The 20,199-nt window shown below is 34.6% G+C and overlaps 1 protein-coding gene across 2 annotated transcripts in view; it reads left to right on the forward strand.

Moving 5' to 3' along the window:
• The window catches only part of Ndufs4 (NADH:ubiquinone oxidoreductase subunit S4), a 103,631-nt gene extending 84,163 nt beyond the window's left edge, over window positions 1-19,468 (forward strand). Inside the window, exon 5 of one of the 2 annotated variants that reach the window (XM_033760902.1) lies at window positions 13,699-13,874. In XM_033760902.1, the coding sequence (XP_033616793.1) occupies window positions 13,699-13,859 (161 nt within the window). In that variant the 3' untranslated portion in view covers window positions 13,860-13,874. Of the gene's footprint in view, window positions 1-13,698; window positions 13,875-16,517 lie in introns of those variants that run through there. The other variant, XM_010626852.3, reaches the window with a different exon arrangement.
• Window positions 19,469-20,199: the final 731 nt, after the last annotated feature.

Consider the following 20,199-nt stretch of genomic DNA (forward strand, 5'->3'; position numbering starts at 1 on the left):
ATTCAGTATTTCAGTTAAAGAAATCTCTGTATGAACATTAAAAATAGGGAATCCTAAAATACAACTAAAAAGGAAAGTAAAAGAGAAAAGGCAATGATGTAAGATTAAAATAATCCTTAATTCTGGAGATGAAAATGGTCCCTGAACATGTTTAAATTGCTTATTGCTCTTATAGTCTTATTCTTTTTTTTTCATTGTTTAGAGAATACTTTATTAGTTTCTATAATCAAACCCACATAGATATGACCTTACATATTTAGTACGATGTGTTACCCCTTTATACATGGAAAAAAATAAAAAATATTAACATTTCTAGACCAATATGGCTGTCCATTTCTGTGCATTGCCAACTCAACACAGTAAATTGGGATGACTTTTTGCAAAATTGGCTGCACCGTTAGTTTCCCAAAATTCAATTTATATATGTGTGTGTGTGTGTGTGTGTGTATATATATTTATTTATTTATATAAAAAGACTAATAATAGCAGTATATAATGCATCAATAGCAGCAACAGCTTTTCCAGGTTCTGCAGTCATCTGAACAAAATTATAGACATTCAGCACATTCCATTAAAAAAAACAAAACAAAAACAAAAAAAAGAATAATATCCAGAAAATAGTAAAATTCTGTTGCTGTTGTGGTACCTGGCACCATTTTTTTTATTAGCATCTTAATCATCATCTGGAAAGAGAACATTCTAGAGTAATATCATTAAATGTAGCTCTGATAAAGCATGGTCCCTACTATGTATCATAAAGCAGGTATAAGATAGTTTACATTCATAGAGATATGATACAGTATCGTCTTACATCAATAATACTAGAATCAGTTTTGGTTTGAAATTTACTTTGTCTGCAAATAAGATTGCTGCCCCTGTTTTTTTCTGGGCTCCTGTCACATGGAGAATTGTTTTCTATCTTTTCACTTTCAGTCTATGGGCTTCTTTTTGCACTAAGTGTGTTTCTTGTATACAACCTATTGTTGAATTTTGCTTCTTATTCCATTTTGCCAGTCTCTTTCTCTTGATTGGTAAGTTGAGGCCATTGACATTGATGGTTATAACTGATATGTACTGACTTATTATTGACATATTATTGGCCTTTTGTTGACTCTTTTTACTTTTTCACCTTCTCCTTTTAATTTCTTGCCTTACCCATTTGATTTGCTCTGTTGGGCCTCATGGTGTTGTTGCCTTCATTGTCTTTTTCTAGGATCTTGTTTAGAATTGCTTGTAGTGCTGGTTTGGTATTCATGTAGTTTCTCAGGTGTTCTTTGTCATGGAAGTGTCTCATTTCCCCATCCATTTTGAAAGAGAGTTTTGCAGGATACATCAGTCAAGGTTGGAGGTTGTTCTCTTTTAGGACTTGAAATATCTCATTCCAGACTCTCCGTACCCCAAGGGTTTGTGTTGAAAAGTCTGCTGTGATTCTGATGGGCTTTCCTTTGTATGTGATTTGTTTCTTTTCTCTTACTGCTTGTAGTATTTTGTTCTTTTGTTGGGTTTCTGGGATCTTGATTATTATATGTCTAGGTGTAGATTTTTTTGATTGTAGCTAGTTGGGGTCCTATATGCCTCAGTTATCAGAATGTCAAATTCTTCCCCTCTGTTTGGGAAGTTTTCTGTCATTAATTCTACAAAGAGCTTTTTAAGTAATTTGTATTTTCTCCTGCTACTTCATGGATTCCTATCAGTCTTATGTTATTCTTCTTTGCATCATCTAGGAGTTGTTGGATCGATTTCTCATCATCCCTTATTGTTTTTAAGAAACCTCTTTTCATGATCACTAACTGCAATCTTATCTTCTATATGTGAGAGTCTATCTTCACATTCTTTTATTCCGTTGTGTACACTTTCTGTGGAGTGTTTAATCTCCTGGATATCTGTTTGAATCTGTTTTATGGATTCCATTTCTTTCCTATGTTGGGCGCTTATTTTTTCCATTTCTTTCTTATGCTAGGCCTTCATGGCTTCTATCATGGTCCTGAGCTCATCTATTTTTTTTGTCAGTTTCTGCTCTAGAGTCTCGAATCACAACTTCCATTTTGCTCACTATCTCTATGGTTATCTGGGAAATTATTTCTGTTTTGAATTTTTCTAGAGCCCGATTGATCTGTTTTGTTACTTCCTGTGTTTTGAGTTCAGAGTGTCCTGGTGGTTCACTATCAGCCTTTTCATCCTCATTTGCCCTACCGTTTGCCATTGGTGAACTGGAAGTCTGTCCTTGTATCTTGCTTAAGTGTTTTCTCATTTTTATTTTTGTTGTCGGACTGTCCTTGGTTTAATCTCTGGGTTATCACCCAAATCTTCCTGATATATTTGCGCCCTAGCTTCTGTGTCCTTAACGGCCCACAGACAGTCTCATCTTCATAACATCAGAGAAAACAGCTCATCAAATCAACCACAATGCTTTATCCCAACTGATAAATCAGCAACACATTAAGATCAAGCACAACTTTGATACTGACCACTGGTGGTAGTCACTAGTCTATCACCTTTAAATCATTTGAATTAAATTGAAATCAAGAAGCACTCCAGAACATGTCTGCAGTGGACAAAATTTCAGTATAGTATATTTACCATTTAATGGCTCAGACAGAGCAAGGATGCAAGTCCCCTGGTCTCAGCTGATGGCTAAACCCCATGACGCTGACTGACCTCGGACTGCAAGGCCCAGATTGAGTTCCCCAACCTTCTGAATGGTTGAACTCCACAACATTCTATTACAGGTTTCCCACGCCCTTTCTTTAAAGATGTTCAGTTGGGAACTCAGAAAAATACCCTTGATGACTACCTCTGCCTCTGCAGAGTGAGTCCAAAGACTGGCACAGTCAGGAGGTCTGAGAGTGTGGGTGGGGAGGGACTTATGGGGTTCAGGGGCACCCACGTGGCTACCTTCCCGGCACTTGAGCCATGGCGGCTGAATCGGGAGCAGGTGTGTCTCTCCTTCCCTAATAGCAATTTTAATCTCAACTGTACAATTATTGCATGTTAAAAATATAATAGCTTTGGAAATACTCATGTTACACCATTGATTTATGTTGGTCTTGCTATCAGCAAAAATACAAAATATCTTTTTTTTTTCCCTTCATTTTCTACTGTTAAGCCAACACAGCGTAGTGAAGAGGTATGGAGTCAGATCAGTCTATATTCTCAGTCTCTTCTTGGCCTTTTGGCTAAGATCAAGTGCAGAACAGTCTGTATTCTCATTCTTAATTATACCAGTTTGAAGCTGTATGATTTTGAATGAATTTCATAATAGATTTATGTTTCTTCATCTTTGAAATGGTATTTAGCTCATAAGGTGGGAATATATATGTAGCTGATCCATGAACACTTGTTAATGATTAGTTCTGACTCTCACCTCCCTTCTCCTAGTATTTCTGTTTTTTTTCCTCCTGTAGGTTCAGATGTAGTTCTATACATTTGAACCTGATGCATTCTGTTTAACATGTTAGAAAATCTCCAGAATTTAGCATTGAAAAAGATAGTCAAGTTTCTAGTTGGTCAGATTGAATATAACTGAGTTATCTACCTAATTGAAAATGATAGTTGGAGGCCAGGTATTTAGCCTAGTGGTTCTGGTGCCTGCCTCGCAAGCACAAGGACCTGAGTTCAATCCCCAGTACCAAAAAAAAAGAAAAGAAAAAGATAGTCAACGTATATTGTGGTAGAACTCATGTTTAGCATGCATAAAGCTTAAGTTGTGGTCCTCAGCACCATACCAAAAAAGAAAAAAAGCCTAAAACAGAACTACCTGGATTTGAATCCACCTAGAGTGATTATGACTTTGTACTTTTATTTCTTCATATAGAAAATTCTGGGCTGGGGATTTAGCTCAGCGGTTCCGCCTCCTGCCTTGCAAGCGCAAGGACCTTAGTTCAATCCCCGGTACCAAAAAAAAGAAAATTCCTATGAGGATTAAATGAGTTAATAAAATCAAGTGCTTAGAATAGGGTCTGACACATACTAGACTTTTAAAAAAATAAGTGTAATTTCATATTAACCTTTTTTTGGCAAGTTCTAAGTTTCTTAATTGAATAAATGTTTTCAAAATGGTAAATCTTTAAGTTGATTTTGATTTAAAACAACACTGTCAAAATATTTTAATTTAAAATATTTTAATTAAAATATAATAGTTATCAAAAAGTTTTATTAATGTTATATCTATCCTTTCTGCCTACCATACTTAATGTCTGACACCTTGAAAATTACTCATTTATGGTCTCTATCATGAGTTTAATAAGAGGAAATCTAAAGCTGTTAAACCCCTGGTTAATCTCTTAAGTGGTCACAAGGACTGCATGACTACAGTTGTCCTCATTTTATAGTTCAAGGAAACTGAGGTTTAGAGACATTAAGTAACCAGGTCACATACTTACAAGTTAGCAAAATTTATTTGAAAACAGTCATATTCATTCATTGATGTATTGTCTGTGATGGTTTTTCCATGACAGTGGTAAAATTGAGTAGTTGAATAGGGACCGTATGGCCCCAAAAGCCTGAAAATTACTTGTTGACCCTTTACAGAAAAATGTTAGCTAACCTCTGGTTGTTAAGCTCAATATATATAGTGCCTCAAAATAATGTATTCAAATTCCTCAGTCGATAAAGTTCTTCACGAGCACTAACTTGTTACCAAAGAACTAATCTACCTATGCTAATGTATACCCCAACTATCCTTTCTGCCATTTCATACCTATTCTCTCCCTCTTATCTTTATCCATACCAGTAAAATTCAACTTTGTATTTAAACCCAGCTTTATCTACAGTCTCTTTTCCTGGTCCTTTTTCATTGTTTGGTGTGGTGCTGGAAATTGAACCCAGGGCCTCACACATGCTAGGCAAATATTGTACCACTAAGCTACATCCTTAATATTCTTCTGCCCCACCTCATCTCTCACCCTTACTCACCTCTAATATCCACAATAAGGCATAGCCCTCATGCTCAAACTACATGATTTTATCCTGCCTACTCAATTATAAGCACCTGTCAGGGGAAATAACAAGTCTCATTTATTTTTATCTTTTAGTCTGCTCAATAAATATTTGTGATTAAACTGTAAATTTTTTTTCTAAATTGTTTTAAGCTTTTCTATAAATCACTTTAATTGATGCTTCTGTCTCGTACTGGACCATTTAATCCTCTCTAACTAGAATACTGAAGAAAACTATTAATAGAATGATTAACAATTTCTTTTGTAAGGGAAAAGAATTTTTTCATTTTGCCCTTAAAGATTTGATATTTGAGTCTATGAAATAAACTTGACAGTAAAGTATAAGACTATATGTAGAGCCAGTTTCAAATAGAATCTCTATTTTTAGTTTTTTGAAGAGTCTTCATAATAATTAATGATTTCCATAATGGGTTATACTATTCTACATTACCACCAACAGTGAAGTTCCATTTTCCCCCACAGCCTCTCCAGCATCTGTTATTATTTGATTTGTTAATGATAGCCATTTTTTTGTGGAGTAAAATGGAATCTCGGTATTGTTTTAATTTGCAATTCTCTAATGACCAAAGATGTTGAACCTTTTTTTTTAATGTATTAGCCACTTGTATTTCTTCTGAGAAATGCCAGTTCATTTCAGTTGTCCATGTTTTGATTGAGTCTGTTATTTTGGGAAGTCTAATTATTTAAAATTATTTATATATTCTAGACATTAGTCCTTTTTTTTTTTTTTTTTTTTTGGTGCCAGGGATTGAACTCGGGTCCTTGTGCTTGCAAGGCAGGCAGCAGAACCACTGAGCTAAATCCCGGCCCCTCTAGATATTAGTCTTTTATTCAAGGAATAGCTAGCAAGATTTTTTTTCCCCATTCTGTATGTCTTCACTCTATTGGTTGTTTCCTTAACCAAAAGAGGTAAAGATATCATATTATACTGATACATGCCTACCATGTTTATAGCAGCACAATTTACAGTAACTAACATTTGGAGGTAGCCTAGATGTCTATCAGCAGATGAATAGATAGTATGGTATTTATATACAAAAGAGTACTACTCTACCATGAAGAAGGATAAAGCCCAAAATATAAAGAGCAAAATAAAAGGTAGATAATAAATAGGGAGATAGATCTCTTACAAAGGAAAAGGAGTAGGGAGATAGGAAAGAGGAAAGGGGTGCAAAAAGTTTTTTTTGTTTGTTTGTTTGTTTTGGTACTGGGGATCAGTCTCAGAACCTAGCACTTGCCAGGCAGGTGACAGAACCACTGAGCTAAATCCCTGGCCCAGAAGATGTTTTATGTACATGTACCAGCTCCCCATAAGGAATGTAATCATTGTGTAATGCAAACATGTACTACTAAAATGATATAAATTTTTTTAAAAAGGCTAAGTGGTTGAAATGTTAGTGTCTTGAGCTAAGGAAATGAATAAGAGCTTGGGGTTTTGGATAGGTACATGGTAACAGATTATGGGGGTGAGGCATGGAAAGTCATGGTGAACAAAGGTGGTCTTATGAAGATGGAGGCTCAGAGAATAGGCTGCAGTAGAGATAAAAGGCATTGGCAGAGTTTCTGAGCAAGGTGGCATCCATTTTCAGTCTCCTTTTCCTGTGTCACTAATTAATCTCTGGTATATGAGATTGCAGAAAGGGAGTTCATAACAGTTGTGTGCTGCTCTAGGAACTGCTTTTAGTTGATTAAGAGAAATTCAGAAAGCCCACGGAAAAAAGGAAAAGAGACAATAAATGTTTTTCTGTCAAATTAATTTGGAGTTTATCTTAAATTTTTTGTGTTATACACCAAATTGCAGCATAATGAAGGTAATCTTTTCACATTAGAATTGTTTCTAAACTCTATCCTACTTGTTCTAAATTCTTCCTTTTGTAAGAATGTTGAAACCTAGAGAAATAATCAGTAGGCTCAGGTTTTTAAATTCCAAATACAGTGTTTTGGCCGGGGATTTAGCTTAGCGGTTCGGTGGCCTGCCTTGCAAGCGCAAGGACCCAAGTTCAATCCCCAGTACCAAAAAAAAAAAAAAAACCCAAGTACAATGTTTATTCTGTAACACTATGAAGCTGATAGAGCTTAAAAATTAATCAGCTAGATCCGCAATGTCCAATATTATAATCACATGTGGCTTTAGTCCTTGAAATATATCTAGTTAGAATTGAAATGTGCTATAAATGTAAAATACACACTGGATTTCAAACAGTATAAAGTCGTTAATAATTTATGTTAAAATGATATTCTAGATATATTGGGCTAAGACATAATTAAAATTAATTTTGCTTTTTTAAATTTGTTTCTTTAATGTAGCTACTAGAAAATTTAAAATTGTATGCATGGTTCACATTAAATTTTCCATTAAATAGCACTGATCTATATAGTGTACACAATACATATTATATACATTTTCTAAATATCTCATATAAATATTCTATAGTGTATGTGCTTGCTTTGGCAGCACATATACTAAAATATTCTATAGTGTATGTGAAAAAATAGAACTTGGTAAAGTTCAGATTTTATACTTCTTCGAAAATACAGTTCTATTCTTCAAAAACCCAGAATGAAACCCAGACTTTTATATTTACAGATCCATCTTTCTATATTAGAAAGTCCTCATTGTCTCACAATAAAAGAAGTTTTCTTGCTGTTGATAGTTCCTGCAACTATCCTCCTGATTCTGTCTTCACGTAACTTTCTTTTCTCACCATATATCTCTGTCTTTGGAAAGTTGATTTTTCTTGGGGAGAGGAAAAGAAAATAAAAAACAAAACCGATTACCTCCTGTGGCTCTTCCCATCTTTTACTTTAGATTCTCCCTGCCCTCAGCATATGCTCAAAACAAAATATAAACACCCTTGGGTCTTTTGGCTTTATCCAAAGTCTATCTATCCTAAATATCATCCTTTAAACTCATCATCTATTTCAGAAGAACTCTTCAAAGATAACCTTTCTTTGTAAAAAGGAAAAAGATTGTCTGAGATTTACTGTGAAATGCTGATAAACCTTATTCCAGTTCTTTGTGTGCTGAAAAGATCCACCTTCTCTCCATATGGTCTTTGTCTTCCCTTGTGTTATGTGAAGGATGGGGAGGAGAGGAAGCTGCATCATGGAGAGAGGAGGTGGAAGACAGCTGTGGAAAATGTGGATGGTAGAAGACCTAAGATCTACTACCATTAACATGTTGATTAAAACCAGAAATGGCTTTTTTTCCCCCGTTTGATCTGATTTGAAACTTTGCAACTTTTCTCTGGTGTGTCTTTTTACCCCCTGTGTTTTTCTCATTGTTAGCTATTAAAAAAAAGAAAAAAACTCTTTGAAATTTTCAAAATAAAGGAAAGTTTTCTTTCAGGAGTAGGAGGGCTAAAGACAAATTAACTGGAATTTTGTTGGAAGTGCTCTGTTGGGAAGCAAAACCTATCTCTGAAGTAATAGAAGGTAGAAGCAGGGGAAGAGGCAGACAGGTCCTGAAAAACAAAGTGATCTTTGGAGATGCAGCTCAGGACTTAAGATTTCTCCCAGCGGGGGACACCACCAGTAAGGTACAGACTTTTATCTACCTTAACCTCATAAATACAGCTATTTAGAAACAGCTTCAAAACAAAAGAATCACAACTGTCATACAGATACAAGATGTAAAGTAAAATAACTAATTTCATTGGTGATATGAGAACAAGCCAGATACTGTAACTGCACAGATTAATGTGGAATAAAGTAATTTTGAGGTGAATTATGAAATTGGTTTTTTTGGTTTGTTTACTTGTGAAAGAGGAGTGTCAATTAAATTACAACTCAAGGAAACAGGTCAGAGTTTATATGCTTATCAGTTGTGTATAACTTAAAAAGTTGCCAATAGATGAAGACAAGCAATAGCAATAAAACTGGTAATGCTGAAGGGGATGGGTATACTAGACATAGTGCATAGTTTTCCATTGAGATATAATCTTATTTTATTCTTTCCCTCTTCCCCATCCACTGTTTTTTTTGGGGGGGTGGGGTATCACTAATGTTATATCTCATTAGCCCTTTACTGAAATTAAGTTTTCCAACAGAAGTTCTGTTTAGAGATACCTTATTCTGTCTTATTTAGAAATTAGTTATCTAATAAAAATACACTGATATTGTCTAATATTTTTGTTACCTACCAGTCTGAGAAATTAACTGTTTTTTTGGCACCAGAGATCGAACTCAGGTCCTTGTGCTTACAAGGCAGGCGCCAGAACCACCGAACTAAATTCCCCAGCCCAAGAAATTAACTTTTAAGATAACATACTACAGAACATAATTATGGAAATAAGATTGCCAGAATAATCCATTTGGTTAAAACACAAATTTACAATTTTTACAACTATAGACATTTAACAGAATTAAACTTAGTGTACTTGATCAGTAAACTTACATGTATAACTTTAGGAAGAACATATTCAAAAAGAATTTAAATCTGTGTATTAAATTTAATGCTGATGAAGCAAACATAGCTATTTTTATTAAACCAAAATTATGAGTCTTGTTTACCAAAGTTTCACTAGCATATGTTAACATGTTCTTGAAATGTTTCCATTAGTTTCTTTAAAGATACTTTTAAAATCTGGCACATTGAAAGTATTAGAAATTCATATAACAACTTATTTTTCTCAAATAGATTTTATAATTTAAAAAGTTTAATTATAAAAAAAGCCACTTAGAGGTAGAAAAATGTTACTTACAAACAGAGAAGTAAAGGCAAGACTAGTCAAATAGATTCTGTCTTTTCCCTCTTAATAGAGAATAATAGGCTTTTATAAATTATTGATCTGTTCACACACGATCATCAGATGGACAAATTGTAAAACCAATTACCATACCAAACTTATTACCAAATTAAAATTAAATTAGAAAAGTCAACAGTTATCTTGCTTTGGATCTTTGTTCTTAGAGCCAGGGAAAGATGTCCTGTATATGTTCTGAAGTATAGATACACCATTTCTTTGGTGGAGAAGTTTGCCTGCTTTTGGTTGATCAAGCTTTTGGGAAGCTCAGTGAGACTCCCAAAATTACTGGCAGAAAATATTCAGAAAACTACAGTCATGACTATCAGATATAAAATGAACATGCATTAATTTACTCATGTGATGTAAGGGAGTCAGGCATATATTATAACAAGTTCAAATGACAAAACAATACAAATTTACATAGGGTAAAATAATGTTGAGGTAAAGTGCAAAGAAAGACAAAACTGGTTTTCCCTGGACTGAGGAAAGGGGGGATCAATTAAATCATAAAGAGAACATAATTTATATATCAGTTTCCCTTATTCATAATAATTGTGTCCTGTAAAGTGACTCAGAACACTAAATTAACAAACACTGAACCTGAACAGTTTTTCCTAAAGAAATATACAATGTGTTTCAGTAGACTTTTGGTCAGATCCTTTCAGCTGATCAGTACTAGGCCTGTTTTATGTACTTCCGTTTAAAGACACCTTATTTAATATATATTATTTTCGGTTCATCAACACTGAACTCTCAGCCAACAGCACTGTAACTCATACATGAACAAAGCTTATCTGACACCCATTTGGCACATCAGGCTTTTTGTGCTTAGGAACACTAGACAGAACTTCAGCTCCATGCTTGGGGTCATTTTAAATTGTGAGATCAACCAGAAGTACAAAAATATAAAAAGTGAGGCTCTAAATAGACCTTGAAAAGTACATGTGTTTATAGTGTGAGAGCTGAAACCTTGCTTGACCTCAGCTGGGAACATGTGTTGAGCAACTCAAAATTTTGCCATTCTCTGCATGTCATAAATGACCACAGAAACACTTGGGATACAAATTTTAGTTAATAGGTAAATTCACAAATATTAAAAATTTTTACATACAAAGTGTTTCTGTTTTTTTCCCTATCCTGCTTTCTTCCAGTCCCTAGTGGGGATGGGGGTGAGTGAGACTCAGTGATGTCTTAGGTCTTCTGTTAGAAGACAGGGTTGAAAGGAGGGCAGGGGAAGGAGGTAAAAATAAGAATCAAGATAAATTATGTAAAGGTATAAATCTCCAGTGATGTCATTGTATACCTAAAATGTACCAATAAAATTAATTTTTTAAAATGAAGTAATGTTTTCATAGTAGTAGAGAGATATACATAGTGACTTAGGTTCCTAATGTATTTATTATGGACTAAAGTGGATACTGGGAATCCCTGTGTATAGCCCATACCCCACACCAATTGCAAAAGCTCTGGGAGTGATATTTAGCTTTCCATGTATAGTTTCCTTCTCCAGAAAAATGTTTGGTTTCTTACAACTGATTTCAAGTATACTTTTGGAATACAAAAGCTATAGTAATTAATACCCTGGTGTGTTTTGTGGCAAATTCTGAATTCTGTGGTTCCAATCATTTTTTTGGAAATAATACTATTATAGCAAGTATAGTATTTGGAAAAAAAAACGTGGTGGGGTACCGGAAATCGTACTCAGGACCTCGCACTTACTAGTCAGGTGTTGCACCACTAAGGTATACCCCGGCCCTAAAAAGAAAATTTAAGGACACCAATGGCTCACATCAAAGTTTTTTTTTGTTTTGCTTTGTTTTGTTTTTTTAGAGGTATCACAATGGTAGCAAGTATTGTAGGGCATTAATAATGTAATATTTCAGGTGCCTCATATTGGCTTATGTGCTTGTTAAAATAGTTTTCATGAAAAGAATTGCTTTGCCAGTGTATCCAAAATCTTGTATCCCCTCTATATTTTCTAAAAGAAGATCTAAGATTCTTTTAAATTATTCCAAACCTTCTCTTCCCCTAACCCCACATTAGATTCTTGCTAATTTCAAAGTAGAGGAACTTTTAAAGTGAAGTTTCTGAAATGTTACTTTTCTTCCTTCTCTACTGGTTATATGTTAGGTTTATGTTTTGCTTTCAGTCAAGTATGTCAGCACATATCTTGGTAAAGAATTAAACTTTCCAGGTACCACTATATAACCCTTTAGCCTCCCAAAGCTTTGCTGTTCTGATCCATGTGTTGGTTAGCAGTGAATTATGTAAGTTTGTGCCAAATTGTGTGGTAGTCCTTATTTTCCAAAAATTATTAAATTGTTCACTTTGGTACTAATGTCTAGGTTTGTGATATTATTCAAGGAGAAATGCTTTTTATAAACACGGTAGTGACTACTTTCATAAGATAAAATCCATCAGGTAACTAAAGGTAAGACATTTCACAAGTAATAGAAGAACTGATTTTTTCCATTGCTAAATCATAAATGAAAGGGTTCTATAAATAAGAATGAATGGAATTCATTTTTTTTCTTTCATACATGGAATTTGAATTTAAAAGTTACTGTGATCTGGTTTTGTTCAGGGGCTTTCTTTTTTTGAGTGGGGGGGCATTTAAACATAGATTTCACCTACTAGTCATATCCTAGAAAGTAGAATATTCTAATTACAATGTAGAGATCTACAAAATAAACTGGAATGTTTCTTCAAAAAAGAAATTGGGCATTGGATATTAAAGATCACACCTTACGTTTACTAGAACATTTACCTAATACATTAGGGCTTAAAGTTCAAAATATTGTAGTGAAAGCATTTCCATGTGTGAAATGGCAGAAGAAGTCAGCTTCTCATCATGTAGGTGCTGGTGGTTGGATTTGTGACTAATCCATGCCATCTGGCTGCTCTCCTCAGGTGGAAGTGATGGCAGCCCTGGGATTTAGTTGCTTTGATCTTCTGTTGCTCAGCTGGGAAGAGCAAGGGCTGGTTTTGAGTGTCCTAACAAGGCAATATATGGAATCATTGTCATAAACTACACCTTCATTTCATATAATAAGCATTCTTCAGAGAGTACTAGGGTTTTCACTCCCACAGTATCATTCAGAAACACAAGTAGGGTTATTTAGAAACAAATTTCAAATGGGACATAGAAATGATGAGTTAATTCTTAAACTTTTACTTAACATTAAGTACATATTTAATAGATTTTCAAGTGTTATTTTTCTGTTATTCTCTTTTTAGCTAAAGTTCACTGCTTACTCTAGTTACCTTTATATTCAAATATAATGAGATGAATAAATTTGCTCTTCCTAGCATTGTAAGGTAATAACACTTTGGAGGTAAGGTATAATACTTAGAAATGTGATAAGATTCTTAACAGTATCTCCCAAAGGAGCAAATGTTATTATAATAACAGCTATGCATAATAGATCCGTTTTCTGAATAAGAATACAAAATCCAGAGTTATATACTCTTATTTTAGTTTTGGTCCCTACTCAGAATTAGTACCAAACTTCCTTATACCCTTCTTTAATTTTACTAAAGCAAAGCACAGTTGCTTTTGCTCAGCTTGGGGAACAAAGTTGTTTTCCACAGAAAACTTCCTGACAATCCTGGGTGGTTCCAGCGGAGTAATAATACCTCTGTAATAATACCTCTATTTTAGCAAATAGAGGTTTTATTCCAAATGGTGTATTTTTGTTTTTCCTAGAGTGCTTTGCCCACACATTGTAATCCATATCGTACTACTTTGTTTATTGTTATCCCCATCAACAACTATAATCTGGCTCATAATTCCCAGGAGAAACCCAAATTAGTCATTCCTTATGTGTATGAAACAGCAGTCGTCCTCTCACATTGCACTGTCTCATAGCACTTTGAAACCATTAACAGAGTAAGTTATATCTTCGTTTTCTGATGTAGTATAAAGAATCTACTGGGGCTTTTTTGTAATTATTTCCTAAGTATTTTCAAATACATTCTCATTTCTCCTGTAGTTTCTCTCATATCTTTATTGAGTCGGAAAGTATATTGGGAGGCAGTGGAAGGAGAGGAGACATATGCTCTCTTACCCATTATTTGGCAAGAAAATATTATGGAGATCTTGAGTAACTTACCAGTGACCATTATGACCAAATATAGCCACAATTGGAGGTAGGGGACTTAAGAATCTTTTTTAAATAGTTTTTGAAAATAAAATGGAAAAGATTTACCAGTTGCACAGATTGAAGGGAAATGGGGAAATTAAAAAATGTAATTATGAGGTATTTTTAAAGAAATTCAGTTTTAATTATAAGGTAGTTAGATGGATAGCTTTGAAGTCAGCCTGGGTTAAAAGCCAGCCTTTCTTTGGCATTTTTAGCTCTGTGCATTATTTTCCCTCTCTGTTTCATTTTTCCTTATAATCAAAATAAAATTATGTACATATGATGCCTATCTTACAGTCTATAAACTCAAAGAAAAATACCTCCATAAAAATAATGTTGCAAATACAGGGCCTAAAATCTAGAACACTGTACACCAGGTATGTTCTTGCCTTAAGGCCTTATAATTGGATTTCTCTGCCTGGAAGCTCTTTTCCAAAATGACCTCCAGATCTTTACTTAAACATGACCTGCTCAGGGACAAAGGGTTTCCTTGTCTACCTTGTCCAAAATGTTTTTTCTTTGATACTCATTAGCATATATATTTTAATTTAGGTACTGTACATTATTACTCTGTTAGGCACTGTACATTATTACTGTTTTGGCACCTGTATTGTTACTGTGCACTTAATAATTTCTCCTCACTTTAAGAAGTTTGTGTTGTGTAAAGGTACAAGATCCCAATGATGAATGTAACTGCTGTATACCTAAAGAGTACCAATAAACTCATTGAGAAGAGGGAAAAAAAAAAGAAAAGTTTGGGCCAGGCATGGTGGTGCAAACTTGTAATTCCATCACTTACAGAGAAGCTGAGGCAGGAGGACCTCCAATCCATTGCAAAGTCAAATTTAATGGGCTTCAGTATGATGGGAATTTATTTGCATCTGTACTTTATGTATAATGTGTTGCTAGGAAGTTATCAAGTTTTATGGAAAATAGCTTAACTATTTATAGATCACAAGAGATAATATAGCACAATAGTTAAGGTATAGGCTTCAGAATCAGGCTACCTTTTGAAATCTTGATTATGACCCTCCCTGACTGAATGACCTTGTACTAATCAACCTCTTTGACCCTTGGTTTACTCATATATATTTTCTTTTATATTCTGATGTTTAATTTGCCTTCTTGCTTCCCCATTCCCTATAACTGTTTCTTTGAAGATGAAAGGAGGTCTGACAATGGGAATGTAATGTTCTATATTGAATACATTAGTTTAAAAGATTAATTTGAAGTATTGTGTTAAATGTTATCTTCCCTTGTTTGCGGTACTGGGGTTTGAACCCAGAGTTTTGCCTAGTTAAGGGCAAGCACTCCACCGCTGAGTTATTTTTTCAGCCCTTTAAAAAAAAATACTTTTGTTGAAACAGGGTCTCACCAAGTTTCCCAAAGTGGTCTCATATTTGGCAACCCTTCTCCCTCAGCCTCCAGAGTAGTTGGATTATCACCATGCCTGGCTTATTTTTCTTCATTGAACAGTCATAGTACTTAGTATTCTTTAATGACTCAAGTTTCACTAGGTCTGTCTTTTGTGGCAAAATTGAATTTCAGCTAAGGGGTAATTGAGGCAAACTTTGTGGCAGCAAGTATTATACCCACTAAGAGGCATTAGAATATTTTAGACCTTGTAAGATCAGGAAGCTCACTTAATTTAGACTATGTTAACATTCAGGTTGGACATTTTGTACATGAATACCAGAAATCAGATGTTTTAAGATGAGTTATTTGAAGAAAGTCCTGAGAGAGAATGATGATAAATTATAGGGATGGGAAAATGAATCTTAGAAAGAAAAGGAAATTACTGCAGTTGGTTGGCCTAAAGAAAAGAAGGGTAATTTAATTATATTTTCGAGGAGGAGAGTATTGATTTAGCTGTTCCTTTTATCTTAAGAGAGTTTTCAAGATTTTAAAACACTAAAATGGGCTTTGGAGGAAAGAGATAAACTCTCCAAAAGAATAGACAGTTTTGATCAGTGGTTCTCAATTTTCTATACATAGAATTGAGAGATAAAGGGCAGCTTCTCAGGCCCCCACCAGAGATTCTGATCCAGTTGGTCAGTAGTCAGGCCCAAGCAGCTGCATTGTCATCAGGCAATTCCATGTGATTCTAACTAATGTAGACAGCCCTTGAAACAAAGGTTAAAAACTTAGTCAGTAGGAGGGCTGAACCAGGTGATCTCTTATGGTCCAGTCAAACTCTGATCTATCAATCAGTCTATCCATCCACACCCACAACACATTTTCTTCTGTCATTTTGGATGAGTTCCAATCTGTTGTAAAGACACCAGATTTTAAACACTGAGATGAGATACATTGTTCAGTGTTCCACATCATAGTTATTAAAGAAGTCACATGTTAAACCATGTAGAGAAATCTAAACAATCTATAACCATCACTAATTGAGCAAAGAATATTGATCAAGGAGAAATGAAATAATCAGCTACACCTTTAATGGAAGATATGATAAATCATTTTTAGACAACACTTGGATCCTCTGGCCACATAGGGTTACTGTATAAAAGAACCAGTTTCTAAGTTATTTATATTTTAGATATGTTGGTATGTACTCTTGGTGTTGAATGAACATTAAATTATAAAAGTTAGCTTCTGTTTACTATCTTTCTTCAGGTATCCTAATTCTGCTCCTTTCTGTTTCTTGTGTTTCTCTCTAGGATGGAGCTATGACATTGAAGAGAGGAAAGTTCCGAAACCTAAGTCCAAGTCTTATGGTGCAAATTTTTCTTGGAACAAAAGAACAAGAGTATCCACAAAATAGGTTGGCAGTGGCTATGTCTCTGCTTGACCGTGAATAAAGTCATCTGTGCAGTATTTATAGTCTATGTATGCATCTCTAATAAATTTGACCTTTAAACGGCAGGTAAAATTTTGCAGTTTCTATTTTAAATGTTTTTTGATGTTTGAAATTGAACACGTTAGTTTCCTTTCTATACAGGAGATTGAAAGTGATCATACCTCTAGGAAATCTTGGCACTTAGAATGTATTTAAGGAAATCCTTGAAGTATTATGCTTGCTTTTTGTAGCCATTCCCAGTAATCATTTGTAATCTACCATTCATTATTAAAATGTTCTTAGAACTTCTTTTGATTATAGAGAAGTACATGATAACATCCATTCTGATCAACTTAAGCTAAATCTCCTTATTATTAAATTCATACTTTTATTTTGTAAGGTTCTGTGACATTTGAGTGATAGCCCATACAAATTTCTGCCCATTAACACACGGTTGTGAAGGGTTCTAGTGATTTTATATTCTTAGGAATTGACTCCAAAAATTAAAATTAGTTTATTGGTGGGGATTTTCAGTGTTCATACTATTTACTTTTGTTTGTAGTGCTGGTGATTAAATCCAGGGCCTTTGCAATAAGCTAAATCCACATCCCTTTTTTAATTTTTTGAGACAAGTTGCTTAAGTAGCCCAGGCTAGGTTTAGACTTGCACTCATTCTGCTTTGGACTTCCAGAATACTGGGATTACAATTGAACACCACCATGTCCAGCTTCAAATGGTTTTATGAAAGTACATGTTTTTGTTTGTTGCTCATTTAGGTCATACAGTGTTGAACTATCAAACACATGCTCTAATCAGGCTCTTCAACGTATATGTATATACCAACTCGTAACTATCAAGTAGGCACTATTATGCATTTTGAGAAAAAAAAGACACATGAAGGCTTAAAATGATTAATAACATGCTTAAAATCACACAAATCTTACATGGCAGAGCTGGAATCCATATCTATAGGTCTTCAAAGCCAATAATCTGAATTATGATAGTTAACAAAGTAAAAGCCTTGATTGATACAGAGTTTTTCTTTGGATTAATATGCTCTTTGGTGTTTCAAAAGTTACACTTTCCCTCAGAATTGCATTTCATACAAACAACACATGCTAGTTCAAAAAGAAAATGCATCAGAGAATAAATCTGTATAATTTTGTATTGGAGAGCAAATTGACACTCCTCTTTCAAAATGTTAAATGTATACTCCATTTAATTTTTTTAACTCTCCTAAGCAAATAACCTAGGTATATACATGGATAAAATATATACATGGACAAATTTTAAAGATATTTATTGCAGAATTATTTCTAAAATAAGTTGAAATAAGTTATTTCTAAAGTAAGTTGAATAATCTAAACATGTATTAAAAGCTATTAAAAATATTTGTATAAGCTTTTAGAAATGTTATTCAAGGTGTATTGCTAAGTGAAGAAAAACAGTAAGTGGCACACACATGTGGGACTGAGGTGAAGCGGTAAATGCTGCCTTGTATATCCTTAGAATATTTTAGAAAAGATGTGTAAGAAACATAAAACTGATTTCTAATGGTACCACTGGTTGTAGGAAGCAGGAGGTCTCTCAGCCTTTACTCCCCCAGTAATGGACTTTGAAATTTAAGGGCTTCAGTGCTTGCCTATTCATGTGGCTATCTGAAGTTAGTTTTTTAAAAAATAGGCCTTTTTTGAGTTAATATGTTCAAGATATTACTTCTCTGAGAAATTGCTGGCAAAATTTTATCTCCATGTTGAGGACTGTTTCTTGATGGTAAACTTTAAGAGATGATGAAGTGAAGTACTGCACAGCTCAGTAAAAGTTTAATAGTTTTGTGAAATTTACAAATGTGTGGAAATTAAAAAAAAATTATCCTGAATGACCAGAGATAAAAGAAGAAATTTAAAAGGGAACTTAAAAATAACTGTATCTTGAGAGCAACACAGTGGAATCCCAAAACACAAAACTTTTGGTATACACCAAGACCTGTTCTAAAAGGGAAAACCATAGCAATAAATGTCTCGTGAAAAATTAAAGCTCTAAATTAAACAAGCTAATGTTGCACTTCAAGGAACTAGACGAGGAATAGCTTAAGATTGAAGTTAGTAGAAGGAAATAATAAAGATCAGACGTGAAATAAATGAAATAGAGGCTAAAAAAAAAACAGGAAAGATCAACAAAGCTGATTGTTTTTGTTTTGGAGGAAAAAAATCTACACATATTTAATTACACTAAGAAAAAGGAGAACAGACTTAAACCATCAAGAGGAGACTTTGAATAGTTACTACAAAAATACAAAGGATTATATGAGACTAATACAGTTATATAGCAACAAATTAGATAACCTAGAGGAAATGGATAATTCCTAGACTCATACATCCTACCAAGACTGAAACATGAATAAACAGAGAATCTTCAGTGACCTATAACAAGTAGCATGATTGAATCAGTAATAGAAGGTCTTTCATCAAAGAAAAGCCCAGAGCATAGTGGTTTCACTGCAGAGTTCTACCAAACTTTTAAAGAACTGTATAGCTCCCGAAGTTTTTACACTGAAGATAAACTGGTTTTAATTAAATTCAATTTTTTTCAAGAAATAAGCTTTTGGGCTGTATCTACATAGATGTATTTTCTGGATACACAGTGAAAGCTTATACTTGTAGGCACACTATTGTATCTGCAGAAATTAAAGCACAGTTTACAAGCAAAAGAAAATACTAATTTTTCTCTTTCAAAAAAATTGAAAAGAGAGCAACAACAGTTCAAAACTTATTTTGTAAAGCCAGCATTACCCTGATATCGAAGCCAGACAAGAATATTACAAGAAAAAAATTACAGGCCAGTATCCCTAATGATGCCTCCAGCCCCAGAGTGATGGTATGATCATAGGCTACTGCATATTTCATTAATCTTCCCATTTACCACAAGTGAATCAGCCCACAGGAGCTCCAAGCCTCTGGGACACAAGAGAAGAGCATTTGCACATTCCAGTACAAATGTGGCAACCCTACACCTGAGGACCCATATACTCCAGTGACTCATGTAGCCATGCAGAAATAATGCCTTAGCACCCCAAGGAATCAGAGCCTTGTTTGAATGCTGCCAGCCTCCCACATCACCAGTGTTGTGTCCTGCAACTCAGGTCAGAATCAAGAATGTATACCAAACCCTTATACCTGAGTTGCCAGAGTGAGAAATGAACTCTGGCTTATTGGGAGTCAAAGGACTCCCGACTTACAGTGTCACAGTAGTTTCACAGTACTGTAAGCTCAGGAACCTGACTCCATGGACACTCCAAACACTTGTGAGCTGGATTCCAATGCCACTGTAGTTACCTATGAGATGGTTAAATGCAGCACAAAGAGACATTCCTTCAGCCAAGATTCCGTACTATGAGGAAGACTAGAACAAGAGATTCGTTAATGAAACTTTCCCTACTCCTGAGACACCTAGAATCATGGCTGCTTACATTGGAAGAAGTGCAGACACTGTACTACTGCTCCCACATGGAACCAGAGCCATCACATCCTGCGTTGTTGGTAATGTCAGGCCCATCTGTAGGT

Source organism: Fukomys damarensis, unplaced genomic scaffold (genome assembly GCF_012274545.1).
Source record: "Fukomys damarensis isolate Sample0158 unplaced genomic scaffold, DMR_v1.0_HiC HiC_scaffold_1, whole genome shotgun sequence".
Taxonomy (NCBI): Eukaryota; Metazoa; Chordata; class Mammalia; order Rodentia; family Bathyergidae; genus Fukomys; species Fukomys damarensis.